The sequence below is a fragment of the Electrophorus electricus genome, chromosome 5, assembly GCF_041902795.1.
Source record: "Electrophorus electricus isolate QZ-2024a chromosome 5, ASM4190279v1, whole genome shotgun sequence".
Classification (NCBI taxonomy): domain Eukaryota; kingdom Metazoa; phylum Chordata; class Actinopteri; order Gymnotiformes; family Gymnotidae; genus Electrophorus; species Electrophorus electricus.
In genome coordinates, this window is record NC_137501.1 from 29,500,993 (window position 1) to 29,518,555 (window position 17,563).

The following is a 17,563-nucleotide window of genomic DNA, read 5'->3' on the forward strand; positions in this document are numbered from 1 at the left end:
ACTGCCGCCATGCAGTTGCCCTCTCTGTGTGACTCATCCTTCCTGAGTCATCAGACCTAATGAATAATCTCAGATTCATATATTATGAGGACACGGTTGTGCCATGTGTTGGTTGTTTATTATTTAAGCAGTTTTTTTTCCCTTTTTTTACTCATACACATATGGTGTAAGATCTGATGGGAACTCTTAGGTCACATACCGCGTTTGCCTTGATTTGAGGTCACACAATGCCACGTTGTTTTTTTCTCTCACCACCGGTACAGGTGCCAGGTGTGTGTTTGGTGTTAATTACGTGGGCAGCTAGGGTGTATTTCCTCAATAATGTGCATATGCTGTGAGCTGCGATGGTGGTTATAGGCCACATGCGTTTTTTTGCCTCCAGTACACCATTTGCCATATGATTCTATTTCACGCTAAACAGAAGATACATAAAAGAAGTTCTGTCACATTTTCTCTCATATTAAAACATGATTAGTAGGATGAATGCTAACACTGTGATTAAATTGTGAAATACTAATGCCAAATTAATATTAGGCCAATTCATCTGTCGAACCTGGATATAGGAATCTTCTCTCTACAATGAATTCACATGAGGATGAGGATAATGAGGGAAGGGATACATACACACACACACACACACACACACACACACACACACACACACACACACACACACACACACACACACACACACACACACACACACACACACACACACACACACACACACACTCTCTCTCTCTCTCTCTCTCATTGACAGCTGAATCTGAGGGACGACACAATTCCAGATCAGATAAAGGGATCAGCATGTTCAGGCACCACAGCGGCACTTTTAGGAGGAATATAACTTCCATTGTCCATCCTTTTCACCCTCTTGGGACCCCCGGAATGCCCTTTCTCCGGTTTCAACGCTTCTGCGCACGTGCGGAATCCTACCCAGTCTCCAGCGTACTGCTGCATGGGCAACCAGCTGCAGCACTGCTGAAGTCTCCCGGCAGTGTGTGGTCATGTTCGCTTATGCACGTCTGTGAGAGGAAGTCCGTTCTCCCCTCCGTTCTTCCCTCCGGTGCGTGTTGCAGCGAGGAACGCAGGCCGCTGTCGAGCTGTAGCGCCACCCAGTTGCACCCATGCACCACCCGCCTCAATCCGCCCCGCTCCAGACCCCATTCCCTGTTGCACCTTCATTTTCCATATTCTTCCCAAATGTCTGCCTGAGAGATTATAGCTGTATCAAACAAGCTGTCTCTTGCGCCTCCTCGTAGTCATGCTAACGCGCCCATTACAAACATGCTTTGATGCTTAACTGGAGGCGGAGCAGCTCACCACAGCTCAGGATCGGGGGCGGGTCATGGAAGGTCGCTGCAGACCTGTAGACAACAGGAAGCACTTGGTTCATGCGCTTGGAAGTTGGTTGGTTTGGTGGGAGGGTGGTGTTTGATCCGGTGAGAAGAGGGTATTGGACTCAGTGGCGGGAGGTTGTCTGATTTAGTGAGAGGAAGGTGTCTGATTCAGTGGGATGAAGGTGTCTGATTTTCAGAGAGGAGGGTGTCTGATTAGGTGAGAGCAGGGTGTCTAGGTAAGACCAGGGTATCTGATTTGGTAGGAGGGGTGTCTGGGAAAGAGGAGGATGTCTGATTTGGCAGGACGACAGTGTCTGATTCGAAGGGAGAAGGGTCCAGTTTGGCAGAGACGTTGTGGGCTGTCACATGGGCTCACCTCACAACCTCTTTCTCCTGCTAGCTCCACTGCTGAGCTCTGTGTGGCAATACATCATGTTGCTATTTGGCAGTACATCATGTTGCTTTGCTATTGCATTCTCCCAAACATTTCACACAGATACATAAAAGAGCCTAAACACCCTACACTTTTTAAAATAATATTCACAAACAATAACTGTGGATATGTGCCACACCTTTATATGACGCATATTTCTAATAATTGTATATCATTGCTAAATTAATAAATACATAAATTCTATTAATTAGTTTGCATATCCACATGAAAGAATTAGGAAAAGTCAGTAAAAAAAACAAAACAAAAAACGGTCAAGGCAAATATTCAGTAATTAATAAAAAACAAACTTTGATTCATGTAGGTAATATTTTATTTGCTCGTTAAATTTTTCAAAACTATTTTTTATAATAAATTTTGTACTGAGGTCAATAAAGAATCATCACAATTGAACAGAAAATACTGTAGAAAAGAACAGCACTGCTAGAAAATAAAAGCCAACTGAAATTAATGTCACTGATGGAGTTTAGCTCGTATCTGTGATCTACCCTCTCACTCATCCCGCAAAGCTGGTGGCAGGACACAGACAGACAAACAGGGAAACGGAGCGGACGCGGAAGTTCGGGAATGGCCCGAGGGGGCGGCACGGGGTGTGCCTTGCACTGGCAGGACATCGTTCGGGACCTGATGGAGAGTTTGCTTTCGTCCTGTTTCCATTCTCTCCAAGGATTTTCCACGGTGCAGGTGGTGGGCAGTGCTTTTCCCAAGGCTCAGGAACCGCGGGACTCTGAAGAACGGCAGCGTAGCTTCTCACATTTCCACGTGTCACACCCTAAACAAGTTTGCGTACACGCACTTCGCAGACGACTACAGCTGCTCCAGGGCGGTAACATGGTTTATCGTTTGGTATGGGGTTTATATAAAGGCTGAAATGTAGAGGGTGGAAGCAACTTAAAAAGCCATTACCAGTGTCACCATAAAATCTTCTATATCTAGCAACACTTAATAACATTTATTTTTCTTTTCTCCGTCTTTTTTTTTTTCAAAACTTTTTATTACTGAAAAATGGTCGAGGAGCAGATATAATTTGCATCATCTATACAACAGGCTATAAAACACCACAGTCACAGTCCAGAGAGCACATTTAGATGTGGGCGTACTGTATAAACATGTGTAATAAGATACTGTTGCGTGCATTGAGTGTTCCCAGGCGATCCGTTTCGAATTCACACTGCTATTCCGTGGCCCACAGTTCCCTTCCAGCAGAGAAAGTAAGGCCTTGAGATTGCTTTCGAAATTGCTTTCAGGTCCCTGGACTGGTGAGTGGCCCCCTTGATACATTTTAACCAGTAGCCTCGCGGGAGTCTGCAATGGTCAAACTGGCTTCTATATATAAAAAAAAGAACAACCGAAAAAGAGAGAGAGAGAAAGAGAGAGAGAATAGGAAAACAAAACAAGCCCATTTTGGTTCATTCTGAGATGTGGAAATGTTCTTTTCCCTCGTCGACACCACTCAGGCATGTTTGGACCGCTTATGCTGAAGACCCACGTCGTCTTAAATCCTTTGCTTCATGGAGGGGAAACCAAAGCAAACCAAAGCAGTCCCAGCTTTCGACGACTCGCTCCGGGCCGCGCGGCCCCCCGGCTCTCCAGTAAACGTGGCCACGCCGCTGTGACGCCTCGCTCTGTAAACGGGCTTCGTCTCCGTAATCTGCTTGATTATGGCCGATCGGCGGATATTTAATCAGCTTTTTTGCCCCTCGGTCCGGTCTGTCCCTGACTCGATGTCCCGCTTGTCCAGCCCGTACGCGTCCCCCCCACTCCTTGGCTCCGATGCACCCGAAGGGAAACCCCCCCCCGAACGCCAAAGCCCCTCCCTCACCTGCTCAGTGTATTTTGCAGCGTAGCGCAATATCTTAGATAAATGGACTAACATTTTTCAAAGTGGTCGTTTTTTTTTATCCTCCTTCCAATCCTCGTTATTATACACAGAATGGGTTTTTTCGTGTTACTCTTTCGGAGCCAAACAAAAGAGATAAAGAAAAACAAACAAACAAAAATAAGGTCCTCAGAAAAGTGGGTGTGGCAAGAGCTCGGTGGAGCGAAGCTCAAACGTAATACTCTTTGTCTTTGTTTTTCTTTCCCTTGCTGGGCGCCTTGACCGCTGCAGGCTGCTTCTCCTTCACCACGGCGCCGTTGGACTGCGCCGAGTTGCTGATGTAGTTGCGGCTCTCGTCCACGTGGTAGGAGCCCTCGTCGCGGTTGCGGTACTTGTACATGGCGTAGAGCAGGATGAGGATGCAGAGGGCAGCCGCGGCCACGATGCCCACCACCATTCCCGTGGTGCTGCTGGACTCTCGGACCACCTCCACGGGGTCGGGGTAGCCCTTCACGGCAGGGCCCGTGGGGCTCGCTGCAAACACACACACATACACACACATCCCGAGGTCAAAGGTCGGTCAAATATCAACATGCAATGCCTGTTTACTGCTTGAAACACATTTAAAAGGTACAATGAACTTTTCTCTTTTTTTTTGCTTTTGTAATCACAACCAATCCTGTGCACTGCAGTGCAGGTTTGGTGCCAGGCTAGAAGAGTCAGTGAGCGCTATTCCAAACTGCCAATCCACGTAGCAACCACCAGCCAGCGGGACCTTTAACCCTCCTGAAACAATGCTGTAACAGATCCCGTCTGTGCGATCTGGAACACTTTCCCTAACCAGTAACGATGCGAGCCAGCTCCCCCGCCACGCTGGCATGGCCCCGGCGACGCGGCCTACTCGCGAGGTACCAGCTGGGTCTGGCTGAGCCCAGGGCCCGCGCTCTTTAACATACATTAGATGCTTGATAAGGGGGATTACTACTTCAGCAGGCAGCGCTGGGGGAGCCATTTGCCGCTCTGAATAGAAAACTGATTACATATCAGCGAGTCTCCATTATGTACAAGAGCCATCCAAATTATAATCCAACTCCCATCAGCTCTGATAGCACTCGGCACCATAACCCTTCATTAGTTACTCTCTCTTATCCTCCGATGCTCCCGTACACCGCTGCCCGTATTCTTATATTTTCCCATGCATTTTTTTTCTTCTTTACTTTACGAGTTCTCACGGTTTCGTCTTTTCAGTCCTGCACCCAGAAGCTGCTCTCACCCGGGCAGACGTGTCCTGACCTCTGACGTGTTTCACCCGACACCTGTCTCAAGGATCGTATCAGAGGCAAGAAGGAGAAGGCGAACAAATATCTAAATACTGCAGCTAAAGTCTGGAGCCAAAGGACCAGTTTCCAGTTTCCCACAAGGGCTACTGTAGAATACATTACACCTGCGAGCACAGCTGTAATGCCATGTGAATGTTAAGACGTTCTTCCTACGTTTTCCAGTCATTTTAGCTGCACTTTCCTCGTTTTTTGGACACCTCTGGTTCTCTGCTTCCTCCTTCTCAACCACTGTCTAATAACCCAGACTCCAAATTTGGGAACTCTTCCTTCAGCACTGTGGTCAAAAGGTGCCTGTCGCTGGCTAATAACCCTGTTATCGCAGGAGTCGGGTAACTCCAGGATCGCTACAAGCACTGGCAGATGCTCGAGCACGAGGGGAGATGCCGGTGGGAATCGAGTGTGACCGAGCGTTGGAACAGATCAGCCATGCCTGCTGCCGTCTCCACTATCCCGTCGGACAGGTCTGAGAAGAAGGAGCGCTCCTTTAAGGCAGAAGCCCACGGGCTGTCACCTCCACGCTCAGGCAGCTGGAAACGGTGCTTCGGTTATTTGTTGTCGGGTCAGGGAGTCAGAACAGGAGTTAAGGGCAGCGACCAGCAGAGGGGAAACCTCCACGAGAGAACTCTGAGGGAGAAGCGTAAAAGGGAAAGAGAGAGAGAGAGGTGGCGAAGAAGAAAGAAAATCAGGGGAACCTATTTGTGTCATGCAGACTCAAGGGACAGATTTCCTGGATGCGACACTCCTGACGCCTTCCTTCCTGTTGTTTTGGAGGTGACGGTGAGCCAGCAGCCCGCCTTTACACCTGCTGCCTGTGCAGATCTGCTGATTGGCCTCACGCAGGGCCAACGGAGTGACAAAAGGCAGATACAATACTGCCGACACCACACTGATTTACATCTGCCCTAGTCTGCGCACACACACACACACACACACACACACACACACCACGCATGCACACACACACACCACGCATGCACACACACACACACACACACCATGCATGCAAAACACGCACACACACACACACACACACCATGCACGCACACAAACACACACCACGCATGCGCACACACACACACCATGCACGCACACACACACACACACACACACCACGCATGCACACACACACACACACCACGCATGCACGCACACACACACACCACGCATGCACACACACACACACACCATGCATGCAAAACACGCGCACACACACACACACACACACCATGCACGCACACAAACACACACCACGCATGCGCACACACACACACACACACCATGCACGCACACACACACACACACACACCACGCATGCACACACACACACACCACGCATGCACACACACACACACACACCACGCATGCACACACACACACACACACACACACCATGCACGCACACACACACACACCATGCACGCACACACACACACACACACACACACACACACCACGCATGCACACACACACACACACACACCACGCATGCACACACACACACACACACCATGCATGCACACGCACGCACACACACACACACACACACACACACACACACACACACACACACACACACACACACACACACACACACACACACACACACACACACACACCTTCTTATGATCCCATTGTTTGGTGACTACCTGTCCTGGAGATTCTGGCTGAAAATCATACTCCGTCAATTACTACTGTCAAGTTTATTTGTTTATTCATTGACGTATTTTGAGATGGTACATCCAGGTATAACTTTCTCTTCCTGTCTTTCTCTTCCTCTTAGCAGTGCTTCCCACAAGAAATCCTTGGTGTCTTTACAGGTTTGAGTGTTGAACTGGTTATGGGAACAGACCAAAAGATCCTTGGATTCTGTCTGCTTCTCTTTCTGATTCTGTTTGTCCGTACATCTCTCTCTCTCTCTCTCTCTCTCTCTCTCTCTCTCTCTCCTCTGTTCTTTCTCTTCCTTTTCATTAGCGCTCCACGACAAAGTAACAACACCGGCCAAGAAACAGCGCCTGAAACAAGTGTTTAAAATAACGTGGGCTCTTATAAATTCCACTTAAGTGCACCCAAGGGTAAAATTAGATAGAAACAAAATGACCTCCAAATGGTACCTGTTTCCATGACAGCACAGCAGGGGCGTGGTAGAGGACAGTGTGCACCCATGTGTGAATGCATCTGTGTGCGTGTTTGCCGGAGGCTGCAGTGTCGAGACAAAACCTCTCGCATGTCTGACGTCTAGGCACAACTCATCGGACCCCCACCTCCTAGTTCCGCGTTAATGAACATGGGTGCTACGGAAGCAGCCTCGTCCATCAGACACGCTAACGACACGGCATCGGGCGTGCACGCAAGGTGACGGGATGAACCGGAAGGCCGCCCGCAGCCGAGCGCGATGTCGGTGGGAAAAGCATCGGTGACTGCTCAACCTTTGGGAATCCCCGAGATAATCCGGAGCTATGGCTCCCGCAAGGATTAGCGCCAGGCACTGCAGGGGCCGCACGGATAATTTGCTTCGGAAAGCCTGACAAGCTCCTGTGGGTGTCGGCTCCACCGCCACCGCCCGTTTTCATACTCGGCTCACTTCACGGCTTGCCTGTCCCCGGGAGAAGCGCGGGATCAGAAATTCCACTGTCGTTGGGGATTTGAGCACATGGCTCTATGGTCTATTTTTCCTCATTTGCCGGCTGGCGGAGGGCTTCATTTGTTTGATAATTTCAGGGTGGGAAATGGGACAGGATGGAGATGGTGGTGAGGGGCAGAGGTGTGTGTGTGCAGGAACACACTCTGCTGAAGGAAAATAGGTGATTGTGGGGGGGTTTACTCTCCCGGCTCTCCTGTTGTGAGGTAATGGGCCGATCACGTCTGCTTAGGCTGCGATGACAGGACAATGTGCCCGCGGACCTTTCATTAGCAGGATTGATGGGGGGGGCAGTGGGTGGCGCCACGATCTTTGTGTTATCAAACGCATCGTTTCTCGTAGGCAGGGCAACGCCGAGCACATAGTTTATGTCTCGGATCAAGACGATGACTTCGTTTTTTTTTTTTGCTTTTGTTTTTGTTTCCAACAGCAGGCAGGGCTCTCGGTCTCGGTGTGAAGCAGGAATAGTCGCGGCGCACTCTACACGCCAGGGATCGTTTATGCTGTTTAAGAGCGAGAGTAAGGAACAGAGTGAATGTAGAATGGAAAAACACAGGGACTGCATAAAGCACCACGGGACAGCAGGAGGAAGCAGGCGATCCATTTGCGAACATTAGCACCCCCAACCCCCACGACTCCCCCTCTTTATCTCTGGCAATTTATCAGCAGGCCTCCAAGTGGACTGCTCTTAGTAATACTGCAAAGTACTTGAGCCACTGACGCGTCCTGCTAATGGCGACAGCAGGAGTGTCTAGCATATCACCTGTGCACACGTGAACGTGTGTTTTTAGGATGTTCAGGACGCCTGGCTAAGACTACGCTTCCACTCTGGGAAATGATAAAATGGAACTGAACTGGGCTGTTTTTGCATCCCTGTCACAGCGGGCTTCGCGCAGGGTCGAACCTCGATTCTAACCCAGACAAAGCCCAGCAAATACACAACCCTCTCTATACAGCGTACAGATGACAGACTGCACCGCGCAAGCAGCGACTAAGGAGGTGGGAGACGACCCTGCGTTCTTTCCTCAGACTGTGTTACTGCATCGCGCGACGTCATTCCAAGAAGCTCAAAATCTCACACTACGTGTCTGCACCGCACTAAGATGAAGGGCATTACGTGGCTTCCTCTGGCTATCAGATAGGTGCTTCTTGTAAAGAGAAACATCTGATTCTCTTCTGGTTTGTATTTACTGCAGACCATTATCCAAAAGAGTCCAAAAAGTCCAACTGTTGTCGGTCTGTGTGTGTGTGTGTGTGTTTACTGTTTATCTGGAGGCCGAAGCAGAAGTGAGAGAGGAGTTTGAAGCAATCATGTCTATGCTGCTCAGCCTTGATGGCTCATTTTAGCTTCAGAAGTCACCCAGGAGGCTGGACACGGCTGCTTAGCTCTGGATTTTTCTGTCATAATGAAGGGAATTTACAATGGTGTTTATGAGGCTTCACTCTAACTAGAACTTTGGGAAAGGGACAGTTACACTTGACGTTATGGGGCCAGGGCGCTTTTGGGCCAGTTAACCTGAATACACAGAGCTCTGCCCACTGTGCGAGGTGATTAGTTTTACTATACGTGACCGTTCTGGAGCTTGCAGACAGGACATCCCAATGGCAGAGAGACAGGACATCCCAATGGCAGAGAGACAGGACATCCCAATGGCAGAGAGACAGGACATTCCAGTGGCATCGGAACGGCAGCTTGTTGGTGTGTGTGTGTTAAACAGCGCAGGATAAACGGTGTGACATTTCAGCAGAGCTTAGCTCCCTCTTGGGTCTGCAGTCTACAGGGCGCTCCGGAGGGTCAGGGTCTTGGCGGCAGAGTGGTGGGCTCGGTCAAGCTGTGAACGGGTCACGGCATCAAGAGAAGCTTCAACCCCAGCATGGCTACCTTCGACGGGAGGTGGGGTCCACTCCATTTACCAGTCACCTCACAGTTCCTGTAACAGCGCTCGGCGTGTTGCTCGGCAAACGCGTGCGTGTGCCTGAAAATAGATTTTTGCAATATTCACTCGCCATAAAGCAGTCCTTTCAGGCATGAGGGATATCACAGATTTAAAGGAACACACTTCCTGAGTTAACATAGAATAACTGCTTGTCTAATCTGTGGCCTCGCTCATACCATGACGAGGAATATTAGGTGCAGCCATGTCTCTTTTCTCCGTTATCAAACAAACTTTCCTTTGAATATGTCAGCTCCAATCTGGACAACATTTTGATATTCCAAATAATATTTTCTTTTCGACCTTGCTAAAAGCTGGAGAACGGATGGCCGTGAGCTGAAAAGACCCTGGATATCACACTGGATGAGTTGGAGAAATTCAGGGAACCCTGAGTGTTTATATTCTCGCGAGGAGGTCGGCACTGCGAGGCTGCTGAGCAGACAGAAGAACAAACTCCGGCTAAAAGATCTCATTACTTTTTCTGCACACGTTTCAGCGTCGCAAGGTCTAGATGGAGCGATCCGTTGTGTTTATAGAAGCTTTTTATTAGCCCATAAAACGGGAGCTGTAACTACAGACACATGCTGACTCTCTGTGAACTCCTCTATACATGTCGGGCTTAAATGTGACATTAACCTCTCTGCCACCATCTGCTGTAAAAGAGCTTATTAAGGAACATCCAGTTCAAAGTGACATAAGATGACGTTAATGCTGAAAGTATGGTTTTGCGCAGAAATCTCGCGTAAAACCAGGAGGAATAACCCTCGTCCACTTACTTAGAAAAAAATTATTTTAAAATGGTTTGGTCATCACATTGAAAGTATGGCTGAAAGACTTTCTACTAGTCAGTTTCTTCAGCGCCCTGAGACACGTTTCTGCATCAAATTAGTTCATTTCTGTGTCAGCTAGTTCGGCTGTCGGGATCGCTTAGCTGTCCTGTGTGGAAAACAAGGCTCTTGTCACAAAGCAATGCGTGATGCTTTATTACTATTATTTGTGCTGTTGGCTCTCTCTCAGGCCATTACGGGCATTTTGTAGATGAGGTGTTTGTAGATTTCGCAATAGCTCGGGATGGTTCAGACCAGAGAGCGTGCCTGCTGTTTGTCCTGGCGTGATGGCGGGAAAACATTTCTAGCACCCAGCAAGCAGCAAGGCAGGGCTGGGAGAAGTGGGAGCACCCTAAGTACCGCGGCAGGCCGCTGTACTCGCATCGCGGTAGCGGCACCTTGCGTCAGGATCCGTCGCATATCAGAGAGGACGAATCGCCGTAGCTTCTAAGGTCAGCTCCATACGTTTCGGACGGCCGGGGCAAGCGAGAGGTGCGTCGCCCCAGGAGAAACAGAAAGAGCCCGGCACCGAAGGGATTCCACGCCCCCCCCGACAACAGGTGTCTCCTCGCACGTCAGTGCAAGAGCTTACAGTCGGCAACGGGTTGATTTATGCGGAAACCTCCGTAACATGCTTGCTGGCAGGAGCGACGTGCGAAGCGCAAGCATCTCATGTCAAAGGGTGAGACGCTGCCACAGCGTAAGCCGTGGAGGAGGAGGAAGCAAGGCTTGGATTTGGTCTTGCTTCCCACCGGGACAGGCAGACACCACGGAGCAGGTCCGACAAGCTAGTGCAGGAGCAGCTTGACATTGGTGTGTAGTTCACTGTGGTGCCAGCGTTCAGTGTTCAGCCTGACGTCTGCCCGTGACCCAGGCCAGCTGGCAGCAGTGTTGCTCACATCTTGTAGGTACTGGAGGATTATTTCATTAGCGCATGGCTCGAAAGGGAAAAAAAAAAAAAAGCAAACAAACTAGGAGCTCTTTATCTTTGTTTGTGGGGTGCGAAGGTTTGTGTTGGGAAAAATAAAGATGTTCAGTGTCAAGGAGTTAAAAGCAGAGGGTTACAGTGCACACTGACACTGCTCTCTCTCTCGCTCTCTCTCTCTTTCCCTCGATTATTGAGCTCGTGTGCTGTGCTTGCTCGTGATGAATCTCAGACACGATATATATAGTTGTCATTAAAACTGCACATCACAGCTACAAAAACAAAAAAGTTATATTAAGGCTACCCACCTTAGCCAACCTAATTCAAATGGTCCAAGTTTTCTTTTTTTTAACTCGATTTTCTACCCTTTTTTGGTTAGTTATCGCTCATTTCGTCCTGCTGGTTAGGTCGGTCCCTGTCAAACAGCAGCGACCGTCCAGGGCGTGTAGCGTGATGCTTGCTTCCGAGGCCACCTGATCTCTCTTGAGCTGCTGCTCACCCAACAGCACGTCTCCACGGCTAAATTTAGCCAACGCAAGACAAGGCCACCTGGAGGTCAGGGCCAGCCGTGACCCCCCCAGACGTGCATGCTGGTGCTCGCGCTACTGCCGCACGTTCCTTCTTTGTTCCGCCGGTCGCTTCTTCCACCTCCTCTGGCCCCTCCTTCCCATCCTTGGCCACGGCGGCTGTGGCGGAGTTTTCCGAGTTTTCCGGCGCTTCGCCAGCTGAGAGCATTCTGTTTGCTGCACTGTGATATAATCTGGCTTCCCACTGGGAGATTAGGCCAGGAGCTGTGCCCCCCCCGGCAATGATGGAAATAAAATGCTGTGATAAATAAGGCTGGGGGATCGATATCATTCAATCGCTGATAGCGTTGCCACTGGAGGGCTCAGTTATGATCCACAGCCTACCGCACCGACCTTGAAGGGTGCACAAGCCTCCACGACATCCACCCGTCACTTTACAAACAAGCAGCGGAAGGGTGTGTGTGTGTGTGTGCGTGTGTGTGTGTGGTTGTGTATATTTATGTGCGTGCACGCGTGTTTGAATGCATGCAAGTGAATGCATGCATGCGTGTGTGTGTGTAAACCCACCAAGGAACCTGCTTCATCTTGCAGGTAGCTGGGGGCCACACATTTTTTTTTTTGGTGTGGGGAAAGGTTATAATTTATTTATTATTTGTTATTTATTTATTATCGTTATTTATCAAAGTGCCGATTTAAAGGCTAAAGCGCTCCCACACTGAGGAGAGTGCAGTGGAAGTGTCTGACACGAAGCGCAAGGCAGGGACACAACTCACCGTTTGACACCTGTCACCCGTGGGCCACAGCGCTGGTGTCAGATCGCCCGGCCGAGCGCCACTGGAAGCTTCCTGTTCTTTTCTTTTCTTTTCTTGCTGGAACAACAACCTTACACGTTGTCCTCGTTTGACCTTGTGTGACGTACCGGCTGCAACATTTGCTGCATTCCTTTTGAAAGTAAACGACTGTTTCTGGTGCTCGGGAGAAAAACACAGTAATCATGTTTTTAAAGGCTGGTGGGTTTTTTTTTTGTGTGTTTCTGCAGAAAGCAGATGTGTGTCTGGTACGCTCAGGGACGGCGGATGCGCCTCCTCGGCCTGTGCCTCAGACATGCGTCAGCAGGAGACAGCGGGCAGATGTTAATTTACGGGGGCCTTATTGCTGTGCTCTGATCAATGGCAAAAACAAGGGGTGGTAAGAGTTTGGACGTTGTTAATCACTCCCGGGCTTCAGACATGCAGGCATCAAATAAAGAGCTTTTTTAAGAGGCATCAGCAGGTTCACGGTCAGAGAGGAGCGCCCGCCAGCCCACATACTGAGTGGATTTCTGTAAATTTGCAATTTTTTCCTTGACATATTACATAAAGCTGTAGGTTTTCCCCGGGTGCTATGACCAAATTTGGTTTCTTGAACTGAATTAAATAAATAAAATGGTAAAAAAAAAAAAAAAGTAAAAGTCAAAATGCAGTGGGATGAAACTTGCATATGCAATGCAAAAGTAAGCAATTAAGAGTCAACCCTTTAGTCTGCTGTTGCTGGCAAAAAACATTTAATTTTGCAGCAGTTAAATACATTACTTTGTACAAGTGAGCGTACGCTATAGGACGAGTCTTTTGCCACAGTTAATGTCAGTTAAGGTCAGTTAATGTCAATTAGTGTAAGTTAAGGTCAGTTAATGTAAGGTAATGTCAGTTAAGGTCAGTTAATCTCAGTTAAGGTCAGTTAATGTAAGTTAAGGTCAGTTTATGTCAGTTTATGAAAAATTCTACCTTTTCTAACTATGCTGCTGTTGTGCAATGTATGTACATGTTGTGTTTAAGATCAACAATATCTAAGCCATATATTGACAGAGCTCAAACCTCAGGGCCCCAAACCAGGGTGTCAGAGCGCTGAAGTGCCTGGCATGTAAAAATCACGTCTCCTCTCCTGCATTACTCACTCCTGTGCTCCAACCTGCCTTTGGAAGTATCAGCAGCACGCGCCCGTGGTGCGAGGAGCTTCACGAGGGTTTCCGACAGAAAGCAGCTGCACACAAGGTCACTACGCACAGTGGCAAGCGTGGACTAGAACGGTATATAGTGCTTCATACTGGGCTGTGGAATGGTGGAAGTGTTCACTTTGGAATGATGAATCTCTGATGGATGAATCCAGGTTTGGCGGGTGTCGGGAGAACACCAACTCCTGGCATACAGAGTGGGTGCCAGTGGCAAAGTTTGGAGGAAGAGTGTTATTGGTCGAGGGCTGTATTTCAGAACTCGGGCCTTTTTCCATAAAAGGGCAACATTCATGTCACAGCATACCGAAGACAATTCTCTGCTGTCCAGTTTAAGGCCCTTGGCTGCTCCTGTGGATAACGTGAGGTCCGTCCAGACCAGGTTCGATGAGTGTGCTGTACTAGAACTCCAGTGGCCTGCACAGACCTCAAGCTCAACGAACACCTTCGAATGAATTGGAAAGTTGATTGCGAGCCAGTTCTTATCCGACATCAGTGCCTCACAAATGCTCTTTTCAGTGAATGGGCCCAAATTCCCACAGACCCTCTCCAAAATCTTGTAGAAAGCCTTCCCAGAATAGCAGAGACTGTGATAGCCGCAAAGGTGAGGTCAAATCCATATTAATGGTATCCCATGGTTTTAGAATGGGATGTCCAGTAACATCATACAGGTGGAATGGTCATGTGTACACATCCCTTTGGCCTTATAGTGTATATTTATTATGACGAGAATAAATACGAGCATTTTTTGGTACCATTTATCTAACACTGTCCTTACACTGAAGCCACAGAGCACATATCAGACAGCTTCCTCCAAAAGAATAGTCCAACTGTTTAATATTGACCCCGGAATTTTCTCATTGCAAACTACTAAGCACATCACATACCAAACTGTGTTTCCTGAGTAAACTGTAATCTGATGCGATTCTGGTGACTTACTGCGACCACAGAGTGGAGCAGCTGACGCATTTCCAGTTCCTGCTCCTCTTCAGTTTTATTCAAGAGGTCCGGTTTTTATGGAACACTTACAAAAACAAGTAACAGGCAAGTGCAGCAGTTCACGCCGGGTCAACCTGGTGCGTCTGATGAATGCCTCATCAACATGATTACGAAAAACGGTTCCTAATGCAGCCCGCAAAACATTTTAGATGTAATTAGCGTTTGCAATTAGCAAGCTACAAGAAATCATTTCCAAGAAACAGTTCGTCATTTCTGCCATTTCAGTCTGGGTGTCTTAATGAGGATGCCATGCTGCTCTCGACATGCCACAGGAAGCAGAACCGTAGCTGTAGAAAGACATTTTCCTCTGCGGTGGCACTGCACGCAGCGGGCGCGACAGGAGTGTGTTGCGGGTAATCAGTGGCTGTAAACAGAGCGAGCACGCGCAAGGGCAAGGCCGAGCGGCTCCCGCTGCCCCTGAGGGGGAGGTAACATCAACGCAGGCGAAGAGGACCGAACAGAGGCGCTGGGCAGGTGGCCCTCTCTCCTCGGACACTCTCGGCTAAACCCGGGACTGTTAACTCTCCAAGCTCATGCGCGGAGGCCGGTCAGCATATGCTGAGAGACACATGAAAGAATACCTCCCAGTGCTGGTAATACACATAAATCAGATATAACATCTCTCTCCACTCCTCATGCCAGACACGCTCCGACTACACGCTCCCACTAACTCAGCGTCACCATACTCCCCATATTAGCATATTTTGATTCCTTTGAAGACATAGTGAGCATTTTCCTCCCCTTTTAGAGGAGTATAATATCCGTGAATATTTTACACTGAAGCAGAGTTGCCAGCTAATGAAACTAATGACAGCTGTAAGACACTGCAGACAGGTCACCGGACGTTGTGGGAGGACGCCGGTGAGACACACACACACGACCGGAGAGTAGGAGTAATAAAAGAGATGACTAACCTAACCCACCTGAGCTCGGCTCACACGGGTCAATGTCTTCGTCGTCACTCGGACACTCAGCAGATGCCACCATCACGTCGTCTGTTGTCTGACAAATAAAAAGAAATCAGAAGACAGAACAGAGAGAAAGAAACTGAATAACTGAGTTCGGGAAAATCTAATGCAATTTTAGACTAACTTGTAATTGATGTCGTCTGCATAAATAACAATCAACAGTAGGAATGAGTGTGTTGACGCCCTTTAGCTTTGGTGAACCGCCTGAACTTTCACACAATTCTTTGTCTACTTCTATTCTTTTTATTTATCAATTTACATACTGCAAGTTATATCAACATTTATGCACTTCAAAAGTTCTTTCATTGTTTCTAGTGTCCATTAAATGAACATGCTGGACTTAAACTGGTCTGAAGCATGCGGTTATGCTAATATCTGTTACATTAAAGGTGCTACACTGGTGAGCTATCTGCATGTGTTATAATCTTTGGATCATAATGCGGCAGCTTTCACCTTGAATTAGATTTTAATTTTGTCTTTTTTGGTGTGGGATGCCATATGAACAATCACATCATGTGTGAAAGACAGATTCAAGGAGAGAGGCAGGAGAGAGGCAAGAGAGAGGCAGGAGAGAGGCAGGAGAGGCAAGGAGAGAGGCAAGGAGAGAGGCAGGAGAGGCAAGGAGAGAGGCAAGGAGAGGCAAGGAAAGGCAAGGAGAGAGGCAGGAGAGAGGCAAGGAGAGAGGCAGGAGAGGCAAGGAGAGAGGCAGGAGAGGCAAGGAGAGAGGCAGGAGAGGCAAGGAGAGAGGCAAGGAGAGGCAAGGAAAGGCAAGGAGAGAGGCAGGAGAGAGGCAAGGAGAGAGGCAGGAGAGGCAAGGAGAGAGGCAGGAGAGGCAAGGAGAGGCAAGGAGAGAGGCAGGAGAGGCAAGGAGAGAGGCAGGAGAGAGGCAGGAGAGGCAAGGAGAGAGGCAAGGAGAGAGGCAATGAGATGCAAGGAGAGAGGCAGGAGAGGCAAGGAGAGGCAAGGAGAGAGGCAAGGAGAGGCAAGGAGAGAGGCAGGAGAGGCAAGGAGAGGCAAGGAGAGAGGCAGGAGAGAGGCAAGGAGAGAGGCAGGAGAGAGGCAAGAGAGAGGCAAGGAGAGAGGCAGGAGAGGGGCACGGAGAGAGGCAGGAGAGAGGCAAGGAGAGAAGCAGGAGAGGCAAGGAGATGCAAGGAGAGAGGCAGGAGAGGCAAGGAGAGGCAAGGAGAGGCAAGGAGAGAGGCAGGAGAGGCAAGGAGAGAGGCAAGGAAAGGCAAGGAGAGAGGCAGGAGAGAGGCAAGGAGAGAGGCAGGAGAGGCAAGGAGAGAGGCAGGAGAGGCAAGGAGAGAGGCAAGGAGAGGCAAGGAGAGAGGCAGGAGAGAGGCAAGGAGAGAGGCAAGGAGATGCAAGGAGAGAGGCAGGAGAGGCAAGGAGAGGCAAGGAGAGAGGCAAGGAGAGGCAAGGAGAGAGGCAGGAGAGAGGCAAGGAGAGAGGCAGGAGAGGCAAGGAGAGAGGCAGGAGAGGCAAGGAGAGGCAAGGAGAGAGGCAGGAGAGGCAAGGAGAGAGGCAAGGAGAGAGGCAGGAGAGGCAAGGAGAGGCAAGGAGAGAGGCAGGAGAGGCAAGGAGAGAGGCAAGGAGAGAGGCAGGAGAGGCAAGGAGAGAGGCAGGAGAGGCAAGGAGAGAGGCAAGGAGAGAGACAGGAGAGGCAAGGAGAGAGGCAGGAGAGAGGCAAGGAGAGAGGCAGGAGAGGCAAGGAGAGGCAAGGAGAGGCAAGGAGAGAGGCAGGAGAGAGGCAAGGAGAGAGGCAGGAGAGAGGCAAGAGAGAGGCAAGGAGAGAGGCAGGAGAGGGG

At 49.3% G+C, this 17,563-nt stretch overlaps 1 protein-coding gene across 33 annotated transcripts in view; it reads right to left on the reverse strand.

The window, feature by feature from the left end:
* Nucleotides 1-637: 637 nt before the first annotated feature.
* LOC113578995 (neurexin-1a-like) overlaps nt 638-17,563 on the reverse strand; it is a 297,820-nt gene continuing 280,894 nt past the window's right edge. For 22 of the 33 annotated variants that reach the window (XM_081714754.1, XM_081714752.1, XM_081714757.1 and 19 more), the window contains 2 exons: nt 15,702-15,789; nt 638-4,144 (listed from right to left, as the gene is read on the reverse strand). In XM_081714754.1, coding sequence (XP_081570880.1) covers nt 3,840-4,144; nt 15,702-15,789 — 393 coding nt within the window. In that variant the 3' untranslated portion in view covers nt 638-3,839. The remainder of the gene's footprint in view (nt 4,145-15,701; nt 15,790-17,563) is intronic. The other 11 variants (XM_081714756.1, XM_081714755.1, XM_081714753.1 and 8 more) reach the window with 3 other exon arrangements.